Source organism: Rissa tridactyla, chromosome 4 (assembly GCF_028500815.1).
Source record: "Rissa tridactyla isolate bRisTri1 chromosome 4, bRisTri1.patW.cur.20221130, whole genome shotgun sequence".
NCBI lineage: Eukaryota > Metazoa > Chordata > Aves > Charadriiformes > Laridae > Rissa > Rissa tridactyla.
In genome coordinates, this window is record NC_071469.1 from 43,998,279 (window position 1) to 44,021,899 (window position 23,621).

Genomic DNA, 23,621 nt, shown 5'->3' on the forward strand with positions numbered 1-23,621 from the left:
AACGCCGCTGCCCTCTCCATGAAGTTCGCTGACACCCCTGCCCAGGTGTCCCGCCGCCAGGACTACATTTCCCGGCAGGCACCACGGCGGCGCTGGCGTCCCTCCCGGCGTGCAGCGCGGCCGCCTTCCCGCTGTCTCATTGGCTGTGCCAGGCGGTTGCCCCGCCCCGCCGTGCGCCGCGGGTCTCTGTGGGGTCGGCTCGGCGCTGGTGTTGTGAGGGCAGTGGGCTGTGGGGCAGGTGGTGCCTGGGCCTGTTCGGTGCCGGCAGGGGGATGGGTTTTCGGGCCGCTGCCCTGGCGAGGGGTGCGATGTGTGAGTACCGGGGCGGAGGGGAGCAGAGGGCCCTGGGAGCTCTGTGGCGGCTGTGGGGGTGATGGGGGGTTGCTCCGGCTCTGGTGGAAGGGGCGGCCTAGGGAGGGGAGCGGGGCAGGCCCGGCCTAGAGGGGCTGTAGCCTGGCATTTTGCCTTGGGGCAGGCATACGTCTTGCTTTGCGTTGTGAGCATCCTTTATTGCTGGAGTGATCCCTGAACTCTGTTATCCGGTTAAATATAAGCTTTGTTAGAGCAGTTTCTATCTTGCAGATGTGTTGTTATCATGCTGTCTCTACATGTGTGCCAGAAGCATTTCTAGTGCTGAAGTGTGGCTTTGGGTACAGAGTTGCTTAGTTACCTTCCTCGCGACATAGAGCTGAAAAGATGTGTCCTAGTGAAAGCATGTATGAACGTGGTGACAAACGTTGGGTAACTTAAACCGAGTGGGACTGATAGGGTGAAACATGCCTTAACAGTACAATGAAATATGAGATATTTAAAAGTAAGCATTCATCATTGCAAGCAGGGTAGTTCACATGCAAATTTAAGCACCCCTGAACAGTTTTTAATATAATTTATGGCCTTCACCTCAGAAAAGCTTATGAACATTAGATAGAAGTGGCATTGGTGATTAAAGTTTGTACTTTATTGATAGTGGTTTGATAACAATGGTCTCATGCAAGTAAGAAATTTTCCTTTTCACCTTCCATCCTACCCCTTCTGAAGTGCAGCTTTAAAGAAGTTTGTAGAACAGATGAGTTCTGAGGAGTGACCTGAGAGAGAAGAGCAATGTGGTTTGATGGACTTTGTTTTCAGCATGAGTCCCTGGGGCTGCTTTTTTCCTACATCTTTGCCATTTTTTTCTGTTCTTTTGTCACTTGCTACTTTCAGTCAAACCTCAATTACTATATTAAAGTAAATGACCATTTTGCTGAACTGGTAGGTCCTAGTCTAAAACAGTTAAGATGTCAAAAAAATTGGTTAATAGTTTTGCTGAACTTTGAAATTCTCCCCCCATTAGGACTGCAGTATTTGGGATGAATATTGCAGGTTCTACACGGTAATGTAGGGTGGCTTTATAACTTACCTTGGAGAACAGATTCCCATCCTGAAGTCCCTTCTGTTAAAGGCAACCGTGTTACCTTTTTTTTTTTTTTTTAGTCTTTGCTTCACTTCAGTTGAACTAGCAGTAAAAGGCAGCTGCATTTGCATCACCACATATGTTCTATTGATGGATATTTATTTTTTTTTAATGTAAAGTTTGTTAAATAGGTGCTATGTTCTAGAGTTTTCAATTCAGGCAAATAATTGGTTTTAGCCAAACTATGTTAGTCTGTTACTTGAGTCACTGTGACCAAACTTCAGGTAACTTCTAGCCCGTACGTCCAAGAATATCACATGTTTGAAGAGATGTCAGCTAAATACATCTTAATTTATGCAGGGCTCTGATATCCAGTACAGAGAGTAACAGTGGCCTCTATCCTACAAATACATATCCAAATTGTGTACAGGGTTGCTAAGACTTGTAGTTAACTTCATCTAGGTAAAATTAAGGCATTTTTCCACTTTATTGTGTAAAGACAAAATTAATAAGGTATCTGCAATCAAATTCCTTTTAACTTCTGGTAATCATCTTTCACAAGATGGTGAACTCTGCCACCAGATGGTGTCATAAGATTTGAGATGTCATCTGACGCAAGCTGATTATAGAAAAATAAGAGGATACTATGCATTACAAATAACTTCTTTGTTTTTGTGAAAATGTTTTTCATATTTGTAGTGTAGATTTTTCTCATCTAGTCCTAGACTGTTTTACATTTTAATTGCAAGTTGATGGAGCCTCTAATGTTCAGCCCTGGGGCAAACCACCTGTCTTGCAGAGGTGTAAGAATTCAGACAGACCCCTGTATTTCTATTGCCTGGTCATTAATGACTGCTGTCTTAATGTTTGGGATCCTTAACTTGAATTTACTTGGCACCGAAGCTCTGTACACTGACATGTGACCTAACTACCTTGGTTTGAGCACCTCAAATCGCTCTCCAGTGACTCTTAATACTCTGTAGTGACTATATAAATAGAAGAAGCCTGATGACTGAATGCTCTTCTATGAGCTCTCTTGCATCTACATAGATCCTTCTTAGGGAACCTGCATCATTTTGCCAATGCCAGGTATCTGCTTCTGTGGAACTGCACTAGATGGGATGTATAGAGTGGTCTGTTTTGATTTGGTTTCTGAGTCCTTGCTCATAACTTCCAATAAAGTGGCATAGTATGCATACCTGTGAAGGGTATTATGAGCTTAAATACCCTAGGAAGGGAAAAAACATACAGACAAATGTTACCCACCACTTAATTTTATGCTTATTTCTGTTGTTCTTATAAGGGTTTGTTTGTTGAAGAACCTTTTATAAATTGACACAAGGTTGTCAGAATAAGCTGACGTGAATTCTTTTGTCACATAAATATCTAAATATCTAAGTCACATAAATATGTAAATCAGGTAGGTTATCTGTCCCACATATTGTGGATCACTATGTTGCTTCTTAATTAGATTTTGTCTCGATCATTAGCAATTATATTTGAGGCGTAATGGTAGTAGGGGTACAAAGAATGCCCCTCTCCAAAGGGTGCTGATAGGGGTCTTAGTTAAGAGTACTTTTTCCAGTTTGGGACATTTTTTTAAGAGTGTTGTAAGCAATTTGGAAAGAGGAACAGGAATTTTAATCGGCTCAGGAAATGTGGTATTTGAGAAAAATATCTGAAGAAAGAGTTTGCATATGTCTAAAAACGAACTGGGAGTACAGGGGAAAGCAGAAGCTTTCCAGGTGGGTGGATTTTAGGTGTTCTAAATGACAGCATACAGCAATGATGCTGAGCAGCTCTCCATTCCAATTAGGACAGTGTATATCCCTGAATCTTCCAGCGCGTAAAAAGCTATCACAAGCAAGTTAACAATAAGGTATTTACTTTCACGAGGAAGGAATTATCATCTCAGTTTACAGCAAGAAAAATTTAGTTCGGATATTAGGAAATTATTAACGTTGCTTATATATAGGGAATTAGACGATGCAGTTTGATTGTGACTTAAGGTATATCTATTCTTCTTAGACCTCATTCTTAGACTTACTTGAAGTAAAAATACATATCAGTGAAAACTCTGTGTTCATGCCAGGTGTTCCTGTGCCTGCACAGGTCTGTTTGTTTAAGGTATTTCTCTACAGTCTCCTTATCTCCAGTATGCCTTCCCTATATAAAGCCAGCCATGCTCATGGGATAGCATGCAAACAGTTTCTGATAGATGTCTTGTAGGTTAGTTAGTGGAGTCAACTTTATTGCTTTTAACAGGAACTTAAAGAACTTTGATCTATGAAATAACTCTTCTCTTCTGGCTCTATGTCAAAGTAGTTGAGCACTTGGCCACCCAGTTATAGCATTTGCTGTGCAGTGGTGCTTTTTCACTGCTGTGGGGTCTTGAGTACCCTCAGTCTGTCATGAGGATGAAGTTAAATCTTGGAAAGCAGGGAGGAATTTACCTTAAAAGTCCTAGTTGTGGTACAAGTATTTTAAATATTGTGCAAAGTTATCTCCTTTGCCATTTTAAAAAAAAAACAAACCCTGTGACTACAAAGTAGTTTGTACACTGCATGATAGTGTGCTAGAGGAGAATAATGCTGTTAGTCATGACTTAACTTTAGTAAGTTCTTAAGTTTCTGGCTGTTGATCAGGTGAAGTTGTACAGATCTGCATCTCAGTAGAAAGATTAAAGTGCTTCCTATATATGCCCATAAGTAATTTTAAGGTAATTGGTAAAGTTACAGTCTAGCAAGTGGATGCATAGTGAATTCAGATGCCTCAAGGGCAATGAATCTGAGAAGGAAAGATAGGCTTTGAATGTCGGTGCTTTATTCCACGTTAAATTCTGCTCGAGGTGATGAAATTTGAGCATAGTCCTCAGTCTTGTTATGATGAATTACTTGGTTTTGTACAGCATTCTCACAGTGGTACAGGACTTTGATGTTTGGAGCAGTGTGTAATACAGGGAAATGGTTTTATAGTGATAAAATTTTTCCCTAAGAAAATCTTGCTCTATTACTAGGCTTTACTAAATTATTATTTGGTTAGATTAGCAATTGTTATTGCTTTGTAACATTTGTTTATCACAACAGGTGGCTGGATGCAGCTTTTAAAGGCCTATGTGGGGTTCTCCAGGTTTTCCTGTGAAAAGGCCTGGCTTCTTGGCAGATTAGCAAAATAAGTTATGCTGATAATCAAACTACTTATGGTCTAATTTAGCAGTGGTTGTTTAAGTGCTTTCCAGGGCCTAAATACACTGCCGTTCCTAATTCTTCTGAGCAAGAGGCTTCTCTCCAAGTCAAAATGAGCTTGTGTCCACCATTTCCTCCCATCAGCCAACGAAAGATTTTTATGAATGCGCTTTGTGGTGAGTTGCTGCTTTCCTCCTTGCTCTCCTCTCCTATGTCTATGGCAGCTTGTATTACTGTTCTACAGCTCAACTAGGATGTGTGCAATTGGTTGCTGCAGGAGAGGTCACTAAAACAAAAGGAACAACATCCCTGTGAGGAACTGAGGAGCACGTTGCTGCAAAGCATTCTGCCACAGTGAACTTCTAGACTCCGGTTCTTGTCAAGTGTAGAGTTTCCACTGCTGTCTGTAGGGACGTGCAGCATTTAGGCAGGCCTTCAGACAGGCCAGCACTGCTGAGCTCTTTGAGGCCGCCTGAGGATTTCTAGGCAGCTGGAATGCTGGGCTGCCCGCGCCACTCCATGGCACTTGTGGCTTTATATAGTCAGTGTTCCACCACTGCTCTGTAACAGATTTAACCTTGACGTACATTTTTAATGTATGTTATCCGGTAAGGTTGAATAACTGTGGACAAATGGATGTTGTAGCAGGAAGTAGTCTAATGCCTTATTTTCTTTGTAGGCTATTTTTACTTGTGAGAAGTGTTCTCTAAAATCTCTGTAGCAGACTTGCTTAAGTTGATTAAAACTCAGTGGGGTTTCCAGGCTCTGGGCAGCTGCAGCCTATGGGCAAGTTGCATTGACATCACATTGTTGTAAAATGCATCTCTTCGCTGAACAGTTACGTTTCCTCAAAATACAAAGTTGTTGTAACATCTCATTTGTTTGAAGGCTTTACATTTTGCTGTTGACGTGTTTTTCTTTTATATGGTGGTGGGTTCTTTTTGGCAAAACCTTATCTTTGCTTGCAGTTTGATGCTCATTTTTAGAGTAGGTCATTTTCCCATTAAGGTCCCATAAGAGGTAATTTCCTATGCTATGCAGCAAGTTGGTGATTTCAATAGTACAAACTGTTAAATCTGGTAAAAGCTTGAAGATTGTTTGGTGTTTAAAGTATGGGATTTTTTTTTGTGTTAAGAATTCAAATATGCCTGCATTTATGTAGAGAAAGCTATGTTTAGGAAGTTTCTCAGTTTTGTGGTTGAACAGAACAGTGTGTGATGAGATGAAATGCCATTACTGACTACATGGCTCAAAAGCTGTCTGGTTCTTGTCGCTGTTGCATAGTGAATGAGGGAATGCCTTGAATTTATAATGCTTTTCAAAGTACTTCATGAAAGTTCTCTTACAGTGAAACTGAAGTACTTTAATAGTGAGCCTTGGGTTTCTTAGCGGGATTTGTGAGAAAGCTAAGGATGAGGGAAAATGGTTTATCTCTATGTAGACAGTAAGTCATGAGGTGATCTGGAAATAGAACGTGGGTCAGTCTTCTCTCAGACCCTGTAGCATCTACTAAATCTCTGAACTTCTGAGTCCTTGCCTTTGAGTGCTTCTCTCTGTGGAGGTGAAAGTTTCACTTTTCATAGTGACATCCAATAGCATTTGAATTCCATTAGTATTTTTAGTACTCTGTCATAAGTAATGACCAGTTGATTGGGCAGTTAGCCTAAAACTCTTCCTGTAATCGTGTATAGTTACTATATGTTTTAATTAGCCAAAACAGGTGTAATGTTAGCTTTACTTGTGAAAGCTCTTTCATGTTATGTGCTAACTGCTGTGAGCAAGTCACCATGCTTTACTGGCCTGCTTTTCCTGACTAAAGTCCCATGCTGCTGTTCCACTCTTGTGCAGAGTGAATTCTGTAAATATTCAAGTAATCTTGAACAAGATCCTGAACGCATGTAGGGAATTATTCTGCTAAACTACAAAGTATTGCTAGTGAAGAATGTTGTGGGAGTAGAGAATATTTTAATGCAAAGGAAATATCTGAAATTGGTGCAAGGACTAGCACCCTTGCTTTTTAATCACATTAAAATAGCACACCTATATTGGGGAGGCATCTAAACCTTTGTCACTTGTGTATCATCATAAATAATTCTCTTAGCTCTGTTGCATTGGAGCTGCACAGATGATCTGTGTATAAACAGTATGTTGATGATGTGCTACTATACTCACCTAATAACCTATTGGAAAACCATAAGGCTGAACTATCTCATTTTCTATCTCTACTCATAATTAGCTTAAATTTTCCTTAGCTGCTGTCTCAGTTTAAATAAGTTTTGAAACAAGTTATACTCTTTATATATGTTTTCAAATGATTGCAAAATGCTTTGCTCCAAAACTTCTGTGTTCTGACCTTGCATGCACATTATCACATAATTTTATATGCATGCTCTATATGACCTAGGCTGGTGCAAAGTTCTGAATGATCTTGTACTTTTGTCAGGGATGATTTGTCAAAATAAATAACTGTTACTAATGATTCGAGTACATCAGGTGCCTATGTGATAAAGCTAGGAATGCGTATTTAAACACCATCAGGTGAGATCAAGAATGGAACCCTAGGAATGCTAGATGGGGACCATAAGAAGATGACTGAATCTCCTGTTGTGTGTTAAGTGTGTTTGTACTGGTATGATGAGGTGGATTTTTTTAGAGAAGAAACTAAAGGTGAAAAGGCTATTGCGATTCTCTTCCCCTTTAGGCTGGACAGATGCTGGTGCATATGTTAACTGTAAATGGACATACAAATCTGGAGGAAAAGAGTTATTTGTCAAAGAACTGCATTTTGGAAAAAGAAAGGATGTGTTTTTAAGTGCTTATTTTTGTTTGTTTACTGTTGGACAGTACCACTGAATGTCAGTGCTGCCTTAACTCTAGGTAATCTGGACTTGGTAAAAATCCAGTTCTTGCCTTTTGCTCGCAGCTTCTTAGTACCAGATTTGGAGGGTTTGATGGCCCTGATACAGAAGGTTGATGGTAAATAATTAGAATTAACTTTGTAGAGTGAGCTCTGGAGGTGATCTGTTGAAGAAGGCTCTGGTGGGTTAAGTTTGGTGGTATTAGCTAGGTTATCTCTGAATTTGACTAATGTAAGATAGCAAAGCTTGGAAGGATTTGTCTTTTTATGTGGAGGTACATATCTTTTTACTACTAGGCATTTTTATTTCTTTTCACTAGGCATTTTTATTTCTTTTCACTTTAGGGTGAGGAACTGCCTTTGCCAAGTCAATAAAAAGTTACTATAATGCTTGATCATTCTGTATTTTAGTGTCTTTTCAGAGAAAGAAAAGCTCAAAGATTATACTCTGTTACTTATGCAGACATGTCCGTCTCTGTATTATAGCCTAGACTGTTATATACCTCTCCAATTGCTCTCCCAATGAATTCAATTTTATGATAAAATACAAAACAACATTTTATTTGAGCTGATGCTGCTTTCATTTGCATATATGCAAGTCTACTTAAGACCAGTGTTAAAATGTCTAATATTATGGTGCAAAGTTTTGAATAATCTTGTACCGTTGGGAATAATTAATGAAAATCAATAACTTTTATTAATGATTCAAATACATAAGATGCCCATGTACAGCATGGTGTTAGAGAATGTATCTTAAAATACTAAATTGAGTATTTCAGTACATATATACATGTAGTTCTTATGGAGGTTAATGAGAAAAATGCTGAATTTAAATCACTTTAGGCTTTATTTTATAGTGAATAAATGGACCAATAAACCTTGAAGACCGGTGGTCTTTGATGTCATGAATGGCCTTCGTTTCATTTTCCTAGGGCCTTATAAATATCTTACTTGAGCTGACCTGCATACCAAAATAAAGATCTGAGTTTGACCTGCTTTGTTTCCCCAATTCCTTATCTCCCTCTCATCATTCTAGTTGAAAAGTGTTTTGTTAATCTGATTTGAGTAGCTGAGAGGATTCCTACAGATCTTTATTTGCTTGTAGAATAAGTGCTATGTCTTGGAGGACAAGGAACAAAATGAAAGAAAGGGAAGGCTATGGTTTTTTTTATAGCTGTTTTAGATGACTATTCAGAACCACCTTATCTTTTTTGAAAAATAATGATTATGCATAAGGGGTATGTATTCTCTTAAAGAAACTCAGCACAGGTGTTTTCTTGAATAGTAACTTATTTTTACTTTCCTTACTAAAACAGATCAATGAAAAAAAAAAAGTAACCCTGAATGTTGATTCTTTTAAAATTACTTTTATTTGCAGGCATGGGATAAGATCTTTCCAGAGTAACAAGCATGGTTCGAGAACGAAAATGCATATTATGTCACATTGTGTACAACTCAAAAAAGGTAAATCATTAACGCTTTACATCTATCGGTAGATATCATTATGAAGATACTACTATGAAATGTAGGAAATGCTTCCATTTTAAAATTGTGTGAAGTATGAGGATTTTTTTCTTCCTCTAGCAGGAATATTATTGATGCAGGTCCATTACAAATCAAATAATATATTTGCATGTGTTTTAGAGTATCTTTCTTGAAATGAGCTGGGCAGTATGCTTGATTCTGAATGTTAAAAATACTGAAGTCTTTGATTATTTTTTTTCATATTGTTGTATAAAGATAATAAAGTGAAAAGCACTCAGACTCGTTTGGCTATAAATTGTGCTATGTTAAGAGTACTGTAATACACAAATTTTTTAATTCCTTTTGGGAGATCTCTTTCCATACGGAAATACAGAATGTGGAATTATGCAGCACAGCATGTGTTTTCATTAATGCATAAATTCGGTGTGTTATCTTCTATACACTGCATATCTTGCAATGCCTGCACTGGAACTGAGTGTTTCTTAACGGACCTTACCCACATGGCACATGGATATCTTGCAAATACCAATGTATTAATTCACACAACTCTTCAAGGTTGAAGACGTTGCTTTCCCTTTGCAGATGGGATTGCAAGGACTGAAGAGGATAGTGATTAGTGTCTGTTCTTTCAAAGTTTCCAAACGCTTTGGCTCAAACACCAAGAGCAAGTTAAATTTTCTGAACTGCTTCCTTTTGCTGAATTATGAACATTCTTTCTCTTACAGCAGCTGTCTTTCATAGGCAATTAATTATACTACCACTGCAGTTCATGTATCAAGGTTGCTGGAAACTACAAACTGACACGTTACGCACATCTCAGTTTCTGAAGTGCATCTAGCAGAGTAAAATAGTATGTGATGATGAAATTACAGCTTTATCATTATACAAATACAGAGAGACTGCTCAGAGTGCACAGGAAAACTGTGTTAAGTATTATGATTCTGGAGAGTGGTATCAATGAGACTTTCAATAAAAATTATGATCAACAGTAATTTGTCAAAAATCAGTCTAATAAGCTTTGCTACATGCACTCCTGTTTGTCTCCTGGAATTCTGCTCCTCTCTGTTGAATTCTAATGACTCGTGTGCGTCCTTCCTGAGGAAAGGTAATATTATATGACTTCCTGAGAGTAAGACTACTTGTGCTTTCATGGTCAAAATGGGACTGGCAACTGCTACAGCCCTACAGGAGTAGAGCACATCTTCCTGCAAGGCAGGAGAGTTCTCAAAAGTGAGCTTTTCAAATATGATACACCTGTTTTTTTTTTTTTTTTTTTTTTACCGATTTTACTTTTTTCCCCATGTTGAAGGAGATGGAAGAACACATGAGAAGCATGCTTCACCACAGAGAACTTGAAAACCTGAAGGGAAGGTATGAGAACAATCTTGCATCCTTCCTCTCTATGTGGTTTGTATGTCATATTCTGGAAGAATTCATGTCCTGTTTCCCATACAAGCTGCATTGCACAACTTATTTTCATGCATCGCTTAGTTGCATGCCTTGTGATAAAGCTGACAACGGACATGTTCTCTTAATGTTGAAAATTCAGGAGGCAAGCAGTGATGTGGAAGAAAGCTTTCCCGTATTACCTGGACTGCAGTGAAATAAAATTAAAAAAACATGTTTTTTAGGTCTTGGCAGTTTCGTGCTTGGTTTCTTGCAAGCATTCTGCCATTGGCAGAATTATGAACACTGGTATTTTCCTTTTTAAAATGTTTTTTAAAAGTTTTACAATGCTATAGAAACAATTGTTGATCTTTTAGACCACTGTGAGAAGACTAATATCTTGGATGTGAAGTCTGCATCTGCTTGAGTGACTGCCTTGTCCTCTTCTACCCTGGTCCAGTTTTTTGGTTAAGGCACCTAACCATGGTGGATGGTGTTTTCCTTCTGGTGTCCTTGATTTTATTTAGAACCTTTGGAAAGCAGGAGGAGGGAGTTAAGGGGTATTCAAATATCCTGATAATATGGAATCAGTGTGTAACCAGAGTGCGCTTACTTAGAAGTGCTTTCAGGTTTATGGGTTTTGAGGTAGCCAGAGAGATCAAATAGTCTGCACTTAAGTATTTGACCTACAGAATAATTTCTTAATCATTTTGCAGCACAAATTTTATATGGAAATGGCAAATCCTTTTTAAACACCTTTTAAAGGACTAAGTGATCCTCTTTCAACTCTTAGAGGTATGGGATACTAATGCTAGTTAAGTTGTGCCAAGTTGAATTCTAGTAGAATTCTTAAACTGTTTTGTTTTATAATGTTTCAAAACTAGAGGAACTTTGCAATTTATTTCTCTTCAGTAACTTTTCATGTGCAAAGCATACATATAGCTGCAGAGAAGTGTCTGCATTTGGAGTACAGGCTTGTACTACATATGTGCCGCAGCTGAAGACACTTGTTTGAGCCAGCTGCATAGTACTTTATACTGCTGTTGTGTATAATTGCGAAGTATTGCTGTAGTTCATCTAAATCAGCAACCTAATATGTTTTTAGGTTAAGAATTCGAGAAAATCTGTAGCATATGTGTATGCCCGCTTATATCTGCTAACACTTCAAATTGTCTCTCTAAAATATAAAATAACCCTTATTGCAGGACAATAAGTAAAAAATATACAGTTTACCTCGAAATGCATATTAACTGTCAGTAAATAACCTCTGTTGTCTGATTCCTGCTTCCATTGAATATTTGGTTAATTTGTCCAGGGGTCCAGGCCTTCACAATAGGTTAGTAAATTGGGAAAACAACTTCCACCTTCAGAATCTCTGTCATCAGCCTGTCTTTAGGCAGGGGCTGTGTGGACTGTCAAAGTGTTAAAACATATTAGAAAGAAAATTAAATAATCTTTCCTCTTGAAATTAAATTTGTTTTAGTAGGATTCAGAAAATCTTCAATTTGTTCAGATTAATAAAGTTGTTATTGTGTCACACTGGAAAATGTATGAAAGTAGCTTCTTGGAAGCTATTTCATTTTTTCGAATAAAAATTGCTTTGCAGTAAAGAGGGAGGGCATAAAAATGATAAATTCCTCACATTCCCCACCCTCTTCTTTCTTTCCCTTGACATCGCCATCCCTTATTCAGCCCTATCCTTGGGATTTTTTTTTTCTTGTTCTGAATTCAGCTACTTACTAAAACAGAACCAAAAAAACCCAGATAATTTTATTTTCTTCTCTGCAATGCCTCACACAATGGGGTCATAGGAGCTAGGAACATTCTGAAAATGTGCCTGGAATCAAGTGTGTCATGCTATTCAGTATCTGTCCTGTTGGGTGTGAAACGGATTTGTTCTGTTACTGAACAGCTGGGAAGGGATTGCTTAGAAACCAGAACGTCCTCAGCACTAAACACTGATATAGGGCTTCTGGTCAGCTAACTTGTAGCGTGTTTCTGTTCTGGACTTTCTTCTTCTGACAATGGTTCTGAGATTCTTACCACAGAAAGTGGTGAGGATTCCAGTTTAAAATTTCACATATTTTTCCATCTTATTTCTGGCCTTCTAAGTTAATATATTTTTTTTTTTTTGTTCATGACTCTTGAAGGTAACAGTAGTTTCTAGAAGTTACATATTGTGTCTGGAGTGGCTTGCAAGTGATCTGACAATTCTTGGTTTTCCATTTCCATAATACTGAAATTAAATTAACTTTGTTTCATCAGCATTACATTTGCTATTATTAAGGTAAGTGTCTTATTTTTTTTGGAAGAACGCATAGAAGATGTTTCTTCTCAAAACTAATAATGAACTTCATTTTTCACTGTGCAGCAGCAGCCTTGTTCTCTTCCTCTGTGCTGCTTCTTCCTCCCATTGAAGTTTAGTAGAAGTCTTTTATGATTCTTAGCGCCTTATAAAGCAAAAGGTGCTCCAAGTGGAAAATAAGAAGGACAAGCAACAGCCTTGTGAGTGTGGTTGAATTGTGTAACAGAGGATCATACCACCTAAGTGTGTAATATCAGTATCTCACTGCCTTCAAATTTGATATCCAACTAGAAGTCACTTTTTAGACTTCCGTTGGGGAAAAAGTAAAGGAAATGGACACATTGGTTCACACTTTTCTCCTTGTAAAGTTAATTTAGTAATCTTGAGGGCTAGAATAATTTTCTGAAACTTTGTGAGGTTCTTCTCTTCTTGAAGTCTTACTCCATATGATATATAAGGAGCCAAGTACAAAGCTTAGTGGGTATTTTTTGTCTTGATTTTTAAATTGAAAGTGAAATACTGCTCTTATACAAGGGATATTGAGTCTGCCATCTGAAGTACACATCCAGTAAATAAAGCTCTTGGATGTTTTCATACTGAGAATACTTTTGTTCTGTTTATTTTGAACTACTTTTGGCCTTCTTATTGAACAACTACAATTGTGTGGCATTCCTGTGTGGTGGGGAAGTGTGTAAACATGATCAGTGTGTGTCTTGGAGCGTGCCCAGTTCTGGCTGATATTAATAGGGGTGGAGGAAATAAAAATTCCCTTAATTCTAACTATCTTAACTCCCAGCCAATTCATCTTCAATTAAAGCAGTTGTTCGCATAGGAAAAAATAGTGTTGTTTTTTTTTCTTTAGGTTCATATAGGTTAAGAGCAGGACAGAGAATTCTAGTCACTACCCACTGAGGTCTTTTCTTTCCAGACTATCAGTTGGTACAAGAATCACAGCTCAGTAACTAGTAACTCACAAATTAGAAGTGATAGAAACAAGTTCTTTGTCCATAGGCCAGCTGCTAACTCACTGGCTTTGTCCAAAGTAAGCAAAACTTACATTTATTTATTATAAAGTCTATAAATGAGGATGATGAAAGTTTTATGAAAGAATTGAAACACGGGTCTTATGAAGGATTTGGATTGTTCTCTTAAAGCCTAATTAGTACCACTGAGGTACACTTCTTGCTAAGTGTCCCTATGGCTCAAGTGGAATGTTATGTAAAAAGAGCACCTTTTTCAGCAAGAAGTCGGCTTCCTATTTGCAGTTTGCCTTCTGTAATGACCTAAGTTAAAAATAAGTCCTATTAGCAACACGTAGCTGTGCCATTTATGAATATGGAGAGGATCCTTCTGATAGCATTAGGAAAATTTGCTGATTGTATTAGGTTATGTTTATTGGGTTAGTGAGATACTATATATTGGCTATCTGAGCTTTGAATATTTGAATATTATTAGTGAGTGTGAAGTATGCAAAATGAAGTACACCCCTCTCTGGAAAACACAGACTAAATTTGTAAGCTACTGGCTTTGTAAATGAAATTTATCCAAATGTTTCATCTGAAATTAGTTAGGCTGCAAAAGACACAAAAATTAAATGTAAAAAGTGTAATTTTTATTAATTACTCTATTTAAAATAAACCCCTCTCTACCTGGGCCTGAATGACTGCATTGGTTAAATATCTCAACTGTGTTAGTAGGAAAACTACAGATTTCTAGGATAAATAAAAGATAGCTGCTGACACTTCCATTAAGCACAAGCACTCCAGTAAGGATGTTGGCTTAATATCTTGAGTGAAAGTGCATCTTTTGATCTTTTTCTCATTCTATTTTTAACTTTTCTCTAAAGAACAGGGATCAGGGATTCATGTCTGCCTTTTTCCTTTATGGATCCTTTTTTTTTTTTTTTTTTTTTTTTTTTGAACCCCAGCCATGTGTGTGTATTCCAATGCTGCTGTTACAAGACTTTGGTCTCAAGTGTGCCATGGGGGTACGCAGATCCGCTTTTATGAAGAAAGCCTTGTGGAGGCAGGCAGGGAGTCCTAACTTGGTCCTGCTGAATTATTTGCAGTGGATTGTGCTCATTAGATTTTTCCTCACTTTTTTTTTTTTTAAACTGGTGAACATATTTTCCTTGTTTAGGTTTGTTATTAACAAAGTATTTCCTTAACAGTGTAGTATTGAAAGGATTTGTCAGGAGAACAAATAAGGCATTTTTAGAAATCTGAATTTATATTAAAAAAAAAGGTTTAAAAAAAAAAATACTGTAACCTTAACCCAGTATTCACTGAAACATGAGTAAAGCCATTTGTCTGGAACAGCTGTCCACTTCCTCCAGCTGAAATAATTTCTGTATTTTTTAAGATAAGGCCTCTAAAGTAGAAAGCAGATCTCATGCACACTTGAACCAAATAAAGTACAGTGAACTGAAGACACCCTCCCATCACTCGCAGTGCTGTGGAGTCTTTGGATTCCAGGCAGCAGTCTCAGCTGTCCCAGTTTAGGTTATGTTGTGTCAGGATTGGCTGTATCCATGTACTGCCTCCTCCCTTTTCTAAATTTCACTGGGGGAAGGCTCAAGGCAAGGATTAAATGTAGAAGCTGTCACCAGGCTTCCTCAGTGCAGCTGGCACCGTGGATGGGCTTCAGAGCAGCTCCTGCTAGCTCTGTAAGCCTTCCACTCTGCCTCCTCGCTCACTATGTTTCCTCTGAAAAGATTTTGAGTACAACAATTCAAGAAGAATTCCTCCCCCCAGTTAATGCAGCTTTATTACCAAGTCTTTTACCTCTTGATTGTTGGAAAAAAATCTTTTAAAAACTGACCATCAAAAAACTAGACCTTGAAAGAAAAAGCCAGAGAATTCAAGTAACAAATATACTGAGCAAAACCTAGTTGCCTTGAACACAAGCACATTCAGAGGAAACAAAGTAAGACAAGAGATACCTGCCATGCCTGTTGGCAGAGTTGAAAGTCCACCCTCTGCCTCTCTTCCTAGGGATAGCAACCACGAATGCCGGGTGTGCAGGGTGACACTGGTGGGTTTGTCAGCATATGCCAAGCACATCTCAAGCCAGCTGCACAAAGACAATGTTGATGCCCATGACAGAAAAGAGGAAGAGAAAGAAGAGGCAGAAGAAGAATACCTTGACAAAGAACTCATTCAACTAATCAAGCAAAGGAAGGAAAAGAACCGGTGAGTTTTCCTTTCTCCTCTTAGGTCGTAGATTTGCTTTTAACACAGTTGGGATATGCTCCTAACGCTTAGGTGCTCGTGAAATGTAAACCACTTGTAACCAGTGTACTTGTTAAAAGAACAATGCAAGAGACCTACGTAGATACTGTAGTTTCAAATGTAAATGTGATTCTGCTCAATATTCTTGTTTTATATTGATAAAAACAATCCCCAGTGTGGAATCTTGTGTTTTGAGAGCCCTAATGTTTTTATTTTAATATTTGATACCCATTTAACTGAGAGGCTTAATAAATCTGTCAGTAGTGCTAATATTGTTTGGGGCACAGGGTGTCTGTAGGAACCTGGCCTTTTAGAAACTGTTGCTGAACACGCTTTGTTATAAAACTTTAATCTGTCTGGTTTTAAAATGAGTTAGGATTGTTCTGTCAATGTCACACTAAAATCCCATAATCCTTGACATTTCTTACCTGTTTTATCTTACTGCTTACCGTTAGCTAAACATAATTCTGGTGGCTTACTAGCAAATGGATGGCTGCAGAGAGTAATAAGTACCGCCATTTATCTTCCACGTGACTCTGCAAGTGTGCATCGCTAATATGATGTTCCAGTTGTGAATATATTGTTTGAATAGATTTATGGCATGGCAATGGTATTAGAGGCATGTGATTTTTCAAAGAAGTTCTTGCTGTGGCTAGAAATTTCAGTTAGCACCTCCAAGTGCCTAGATCTGTGGAGATTACCTGATTTTGACATCATCCTGTCATACTAGGGTGTCCCTGTACTGCGTGATGGTTGTGTTTTCATATTGGTCGATGTAGGTAGCAACAACGTCACTTTTTCTGCTTTTATGGTAAAACGCTGTCAGTACAGTGGTATTCTGAGGCAACTAAAATCTTAGAAAATCTCTCTCAGCTGGATGCCGGTTTGGAGGGGGGAGACAAAAGAAAGTTTACGGATTAAGTTACTAATACAGAAAATTGTTTCCATTAGATCATAATCTAGTTGAGTGAACTCCTAGAATTTAACGGTATCACATAGACATTCTTTCTCTGCATTCTTGTCTTAGAACTCACTTTATCTTATGCAGTAGGCCATTTCCCATTAGAGAGTAATTATTTGTGCATCTTTTAGCAAAACTGGAATGTGTTGAAAGCTTAAAAGGTGGTACAATATGAATTTCCAGTTTACTCAAATCAATCGTTTTTAAGCACTAGCGTGAAAGTTTCCTGTCTTGCTTGTCCAGGGATCTAAACTGAATGTGTTCCTTCAATGTCAGAAAAAAAGCATTTCTGTAATCAGTTTTTGGAAACACTTTTGATAAAACTCCTCATTTGGTAGAATAACTACTTAGAGCATTTAGACTGCTGACCCTGGGAATAGCTGTCGGTGTTAAGGTAGCATTTATCTTTAAATGTGCATGTGGTAATTTACCACGTGTTCATGATAAGTCGCCAAGCACAAGCACTCTCCAAAGGGCAGTAGATAGTGGTTCTGGGAGGCTCATACAGACTCAGCATTGCATGCTGTGGTCTGCTGGAGTCTGTTGGTTAAAACAAGACAAAATATTTTTGTATCTGAGATACAACTTCTGTGGATTTATTACATCTGTGTTTTAACTTAAGCTTTTTAAACTGAGACATGATCTCAATTGTTTTCTACAATAAGTAGAATAACTAACACTGAAAGAATAGTCTTCGGCAAAAATAATTATCTCACTACTAACGAATTTTTCATTTCTCAAGATAACTCAAATTACAAAGGTTATACAACAGAAAGAAGCTTTCTTTTTGTTTGTTTCTTAATAGCTCAATAACTAGTAAATAGAAAGGAATAATCTTTTCTGAGTTGAACAGAAATATTTAAGAATTAGTCTACTGCCCTGTCCCTGCACTAAATCAGTTGTTCTTGTATGGGCAATTTTGAAATAAATTAAAAGTACGACATTCATTTTGAAAGTCAAATACTACAGAAGCCTGAACAATAAAGCAGCTAGATAAGTTATCTCTGTTTCTTTCTATTTAAAAAAGGAAATGTTTTCTTCCCAGTGCAAATAAAATGCATGAGACTTTTTGGTTTCCGTAGAATGGCATCAGAATTTAGGTTTTTCTCAATTGTTTTATAGGCAAGCTGAACCAAGCTGTGCAAACCAAGAATTAGAATGTGATGATAGGAGATCACAGAGAAGGCGAGAAGAAAGAGCTACTTACAAAGAAAGAGAAGCTTATGATCAGTCATCGTGGCATCATCATAATGCATCACAAAGGGACTGGAAGTGGGAAAAGGATGATTATATTAGTCCTAGACAAGGCAAATTTTCACACTCTCAGAGGAACCTTAGTGTAAACAGACATTCAGGTGTCCCAAGAGGACGCTCTGGGTGGCACCAAAATGTTTCAGGAGGCTCTTCAAATCGGCATAGCTATGGGAATTCTGGAAATGTTTGGCATCCAAGTGGGCGGGGAGGAGGAACATCAAATTGGCATCACGGTGCCAGGGAGAGAAACTCTACTTGGCACTCAGAAGGAACAGGTCATTTTTCCAGCTGGAATTCCAAGAGTTATGGAGGAAACTGGAAATCTAGTTCTCATGGTGCAAATGGCTGGAATTTTGGAAACTCAGGAGATACGTATTCATTAGAGCCAATTAAATATAATAAGGAAAGATATGCATGGCAGCGACAGGAGAAAGATATTGATTCTCTGCCATATAGAGATCGAAAAAATAGGAGTGACTCACTTGATTTTACTAGTGATAAACTTCCTTCCGAGGGGGCATTGGATTTTTGTAAGTCGAAGCAACGAGAAGGCAGAACTTCAAGAGCCAGTGGAAAAAGTGGCAGTCCTTCCAGAGATAAAATATATCGCTGGACTCCCTACCCATCCCAGAAAGCTGCAGAGCAGCAGCCACGGTCTGAAGATAGTGTTTCTAAAACTCCAGATAAAATGGATTCTGTATTAATGCCGCTTACTGATTCATCAATGAAAGGAAAAACTTGTGGAGCCGATGTTAGCCTTTCAAAACCTAAAAAATGGGAAGCATCTTCCCCTTCTAATGTAACCTCAGATCACCTTGATTCTTGCAAGGTAATGAAAGACTGTTCCAGTGGTGAAAAGCTTGACAAAGATGATGGCAAAAGTAACACGATGCCATCACTGAAATCCCCTCTTCTGAATATCACAGACAGGAAGTTATCTTCTCCAAAGCAAGACACAAACAGTCTCCTAAAAAATGTCAAGCTTCTGTTATCGTCAACTAGTGGTGAAGAGCAGAATCGTTTGAATGCACTGAATTTGGAAACAAACGGTTTCTCCTCGTATTCATCAAAGCTGCATGGTGCATGTGCTGGTAACTTACATGACAACAAAGATACGCTTGGTAGCAATCTTGGAGAGCCTGTTAATAACTTAAGTGAAGCAGAGCAAAACCCCAAAGATGTTCAGTCTAACCATTCCTTGCAAAATGCTCCCTTGACATCTTGCAAGGATACAAGTGACGAGAATAAGGAAGAAACTGGGAAAGCATTGCCAAAGAACGAGTTCAGATTAGATACATTAGAAGATGTGAGTGATGATGATTTAACGGGAAGTGAGAAGTCAGAAGCAAAATTTGAAAAGTTGGGTTCTTCTGTTAGTTCTTGTTTACCCTGTGACACTCCAGAAGGTAAACCTGCCACCTCTGAAAAGGAAGATGATGAAAAACCGACTGCTTCAAGTATTTCTTGTGCTGATCTAAAAGATTCTACGTTCCAGAGGGAATCCACAGTTCCTCCATCGAGCGGTCAGGACCGTTTGCACGTGGATTTGAAAATCTCCTCACAGGAGGGAGAAGGGGATGAAGAGCATGTCAAGTCACATGATCACTTTGAAATGGAAGGTTTTGAAAATCCTTCAGATCATGAGCTGCAAAAAGGAGGAAGCCAGTCACTAGGCCTCCTTCTTCCTGATTTAAGCAAACTTGGCCTCCCTGCCTCTCTGCAAAGAGACCTGACAAGACATATTAGTCTGAAGAGCAAAGTCGGGACACATCTTCCAGAGCCCAATCTAAATAACGCACGGCGCATTCGGAATGTGAGTGGCCATCGGAAAAGTGAGACTGAGAAGGAGTCGGGGCTTAAACCCACCCTCAGGCAGATTCTTAGTGCTTCCCGGCGAAATGTAAACTGGGATCAAGTCATCCAGCAGGTAACCAAGAAGAAACAGGAACTTGGCAAAGGCTTACCAAGGTTGGTTGCTTTCAGATCTAACCATGCCTCTGTGTGTGTGTGTGTGTGTTGAGGGGAGAGGGTTGCTTTTCTCCAAATCTGAAACAAATTCCAGAATCCTAAAACTAAGACTTCAGAATGAAGCTTGCTATACCACAATCTTTTGCGTATATAAATAATTTTGAGTTTTTATGATTGCTCGCTGCTGTGGATGTCTATCCATAAATAAGTCATAGTAGTCTGTTTAGAAAAGATTCTAATAGATTCATAATTGTTGCTCAATATCTGAATATGAACAGTAGCAATACGTTTGCTTTTCAAGTTCTAGTAAGTGGAAGAATGTGAAAATGCAATCAGGATGTGAACAATGCTGTGACAGTTGTTTATTTCTTCATTTATTCAGGACTACAAGAAATGCTTGCATTGGTGCAAGCAGAATAAATATTCCCTCTTCATATATTAATCTTTTAATTTGGTACACAGTTTAGTTTTGTGTTTAGAGGAAGGAAATACTTCACTGTTGAAACTTTCTATAAACCTGAAGTTTTTGAAGTGTCTTGAAAAGATGTTATATTTTCTTATTCCAAACTTGGTTTGGAATAATTACGCCAACATGATTTCTGACTTGGAAATCATGCTGTCAGTTCTTAGCCACTAAATCACATTTTGTGATACACAAAAGACGTTCCATTACCAGATGAGACAGAAAGCACAGAATACCAGTGTAGTGAGTGGCCAGATCTCTTAAAACAGCAATGTGCATTTGGAAGGCTTTTTTTTTTTTTTTTTAGATTTAGCTGGCTTGTTACATGTGTACTTATTTTTCTTTTTATCTTGTTAAAGGTTTGGCATAGAAATGGTGCCTCTTGTTCAAAACGAGCAAGAGGGTCTAGAACTTGGTGAAGAATCTGATCTGTCTACTCTGGAAGGATTCCAGTGGGAAGGGATTTCCTTAGCAGTGCCTGGCTCAGCCAGAAAACGTAGCTTTTCTGAAAGCAGTGTCATTGCAGATAGAAATCCTTCTGCTTATAGCTTCTTCAGTGAACAAGCCAAAACAAAAGAATGTGGGCAAAGGCAAATAATTGCAGCCAGCCACTCACATCACATAACATCTGGGTATGAGGCAAGCACTGACGTTGAGGTTGACTTGAAACGGAAGACGTCTTCTCTTCCTTTGTCACCATTTACGTCTGAAAGAACTGAGACTAGTGGAAGAAGACACAGCCTACAGGCCACTTCTGAGGTCACAGGCCTCACAAAACAAGACCAGGAGAGCCCAGAGAAGAGAACACCTCTTCTTGAAAAACAAAACGTACTAGAAATCTCTGAAGAAAATCGTCCAGCTTCAAATAATGCTTCACTTCTTGCAGTGTCTAATAACATAGATGCAGCTACGGACAGTAGCTGCACATCTGGTACTGAGCAGAATGACAGCCAAGGAATTGGAAAGAAACGAAGAGCAACTGGAGTAAGTGTGCAATTTTGTCCAGCTTTGATGTGGTAAAAAATGTTGGTTTTTTTCTTCCCTGTCAATGGTCATTCAACCTGGGAATGATCTCTGCGAGAAGGGCTTTCTCCATTTCATTGTCTTGTACATTGATAGCCTCAAACTAATTTGCTTGTTTGACTTAATTTTCTTTAACAATCTTTTCCATTTCTGCCTTCCTAGTGCAGGACTTCTGCTTAATCTTTTTTTAATTAGTAGGAATGGCAAATGCTCTTTACTTTTGATTTGGTAACTGACATGCTATACTGGTAAATGAGAGCTATTAAAATATATCCGTGGAAGTACTTAGTGTTGTGGCAAGGATCTTGGTGTTTCAGAACGTAAATGGAAGCTAAGCTGTAGCAGAAATTTGTTTTCCTTAGATGTTCCTGGTTTTATGGTCAAGCAAGGAAAGACAACCCTTTTTACAAAATTATATACTTAAAATGATATACTTAAATCTGAATTTGTTTCACTCTTCTGTCTTGGACTTACCCAAAGGAGAAAAAAAAATATGCTTCTCATCAAAGTCCTCAGAATGGTTTTGTTATATGCAGAAAGTGATAGTTTTAATTCCTCGTTGATTTAATCCTCTAGACCTTCAACTAAAACTGTAGAGCAGAAATCTGACTCAAGTGTGGTCTTGAACATCTGAGCAAGTTGAAGATTGTCAGCTTGTTTAGTATTTCTTCCTACTTGAGACGAAAACATGGCACTCGCTTTGTGGCCCTCCCTCTTTTAAGGGAAGAGGGAAGGATGAGTTATACAAGAATGTGCAAAATTATTTGAATATTCTTCTCTGTGGGTAGAAGTAATGCTTGAAAAGACAGTGGATGTTTGACTTTTTGATTTAGGCAAAATTGCTCTTGTAACTTTTGTTAATAAATGATTTTACTTGCAGGAGGGATCTTCTCCTGAAATCCCTAGTCTAGAAAGAAAGAATAAGAGAAGAAAAATCAAAGGCAAAAAAGGTGAGTGAGTATCATATATACGTGCATCTGGTATAGCAGTTATAAATACCTACTAGTGTTTTGACTTGGCTAAAATGGTAGGTCCTTAATGTTACTTTGGTGCCTGTTGGACTCTTACTGAAGGTCATGGGGTGGACTGCTTTCAGGTCTGCAACAGATTCCTCTCTGGAGAGTCACATCTTAATTTGTCAGAGTTATTTCGAAGAGAAGACTTTGTGCCTTCTTTCTGCCTGCAGTTCATGATCCCAGTTGCATGGGTGGGGCCTTTGCTTTCCCCTGCTCGGGGAAGAGAGGTTTGTTGCCTGTTCGTATGAAGTTCTGAAGGGAGAAGCACCCATCGCTACCTTCTAATTCAGCCATGCAGCTTTCCCTTTCTACTACTGTCTGGTATTACTGGAAAACTTGTAGTCTGCGTAGCTTGGGCTGTGTTCTGTTTTTGACATCTCCAGCAATGCTTTTTATTTTTTGACTCCTCCTTCTCTGTCCTTAATGGAAATGAATGTGGAATGCTTCACTCCTTCCTGCTCCTGACAGAAGCATTAGACAGGTCTTTTTCAAACACGCCTAACACATCCACATCACCGCAAATCAAAATTAACCATCCGTATTTTAGGGAGAATGTTTTCATTGGGAACTAAATCATTACATCACTATAATGATGTATTTGGGGTCCAGAAGATAACTTTCAAATGTTCCATTTATCTTTTTAAAATTCTTTATTTATATTGAGGGTTGTTTGGAATGCAGGGCAATTAATATGTATCTTCTTGTGGGGACTAATATTTCACTAGTTGAAAAGGTGGGTTTTTTATCAGAGTCTGTCTTCAATGACTAGTGCCTCTTATGGAGAATAATGGCACATTTGACTGGTAAAATCTCTCCTTCCCATTACTTTGCTTCAGCGTCATCATTATTGTAGTAAAACTACTAGAGGAAAATACAAACTGAATGAACCTAAGTGCTCAAACTGAAACTTAATTTGCCTGGAGAATCTATCTGTAATGCCAGAGGACTTTAGAAAGGAGTATAGGTGGATCTTTTCCTGAGTAGAGTGCTCAGAGGCTCTTTCTCAAGAGACTGCAAACATGAGTCTCACAGCCCAAAATCATCCTGGATAGTAAATGATTTTTTTATCATTGGAATTTTTCTCTTAAGCTGCTT

The 23,621-nt window shown here is 38.4% G+C and overlaps 1 protein-coding gene across 3 annotated transcripts in view; it reads left to right on the forward strand.

Moving 5' to 3' along the window:
* Positions 1-177: 177 nt before the first annotated feature.
* The window catches only part of ZNF106 (zinc finger protein 106), a 43,924-nt gene continuing 20,480 nt past the window's right edge, over positions 178-23,621 (forward strand). For 2 of the 3 annotated variants that reach the window (XM_054199803.1, XM_054199804.1), the window contains exons 1-7: positions 181-312; positions 8,814-8,899; positions 10,230-10,291; positions 15,605-15,802; positions 17,925-20,024; positions 20,847-21,471; positions 22,391-22,460. In XM_054199803.1, coding sequence (XP_054055778.1) covers positions 8,846-8,899; positions 10,230-10,291; positions 15,605-15,802; positions 17,925-20,024; positions 20,847-21,471; positions 22,391-22,460 — 3,109 coding nt within the window. In that variant the 5' untranslated portion in view covers positions 181-312; positions 8,814-8,845. Of the gene's footprint in view, positions 313-8,813; positions 8,900-10,229; positions 10,292-15,604; positions 15,803-17,924; positions 20,025-20,846; positions 21,472-22,390; positions 22,461-23,621 lie in introns of all 3 variants that reach the window. The other variant, XM_054199805.1, reaches the window with a different exon arrangement.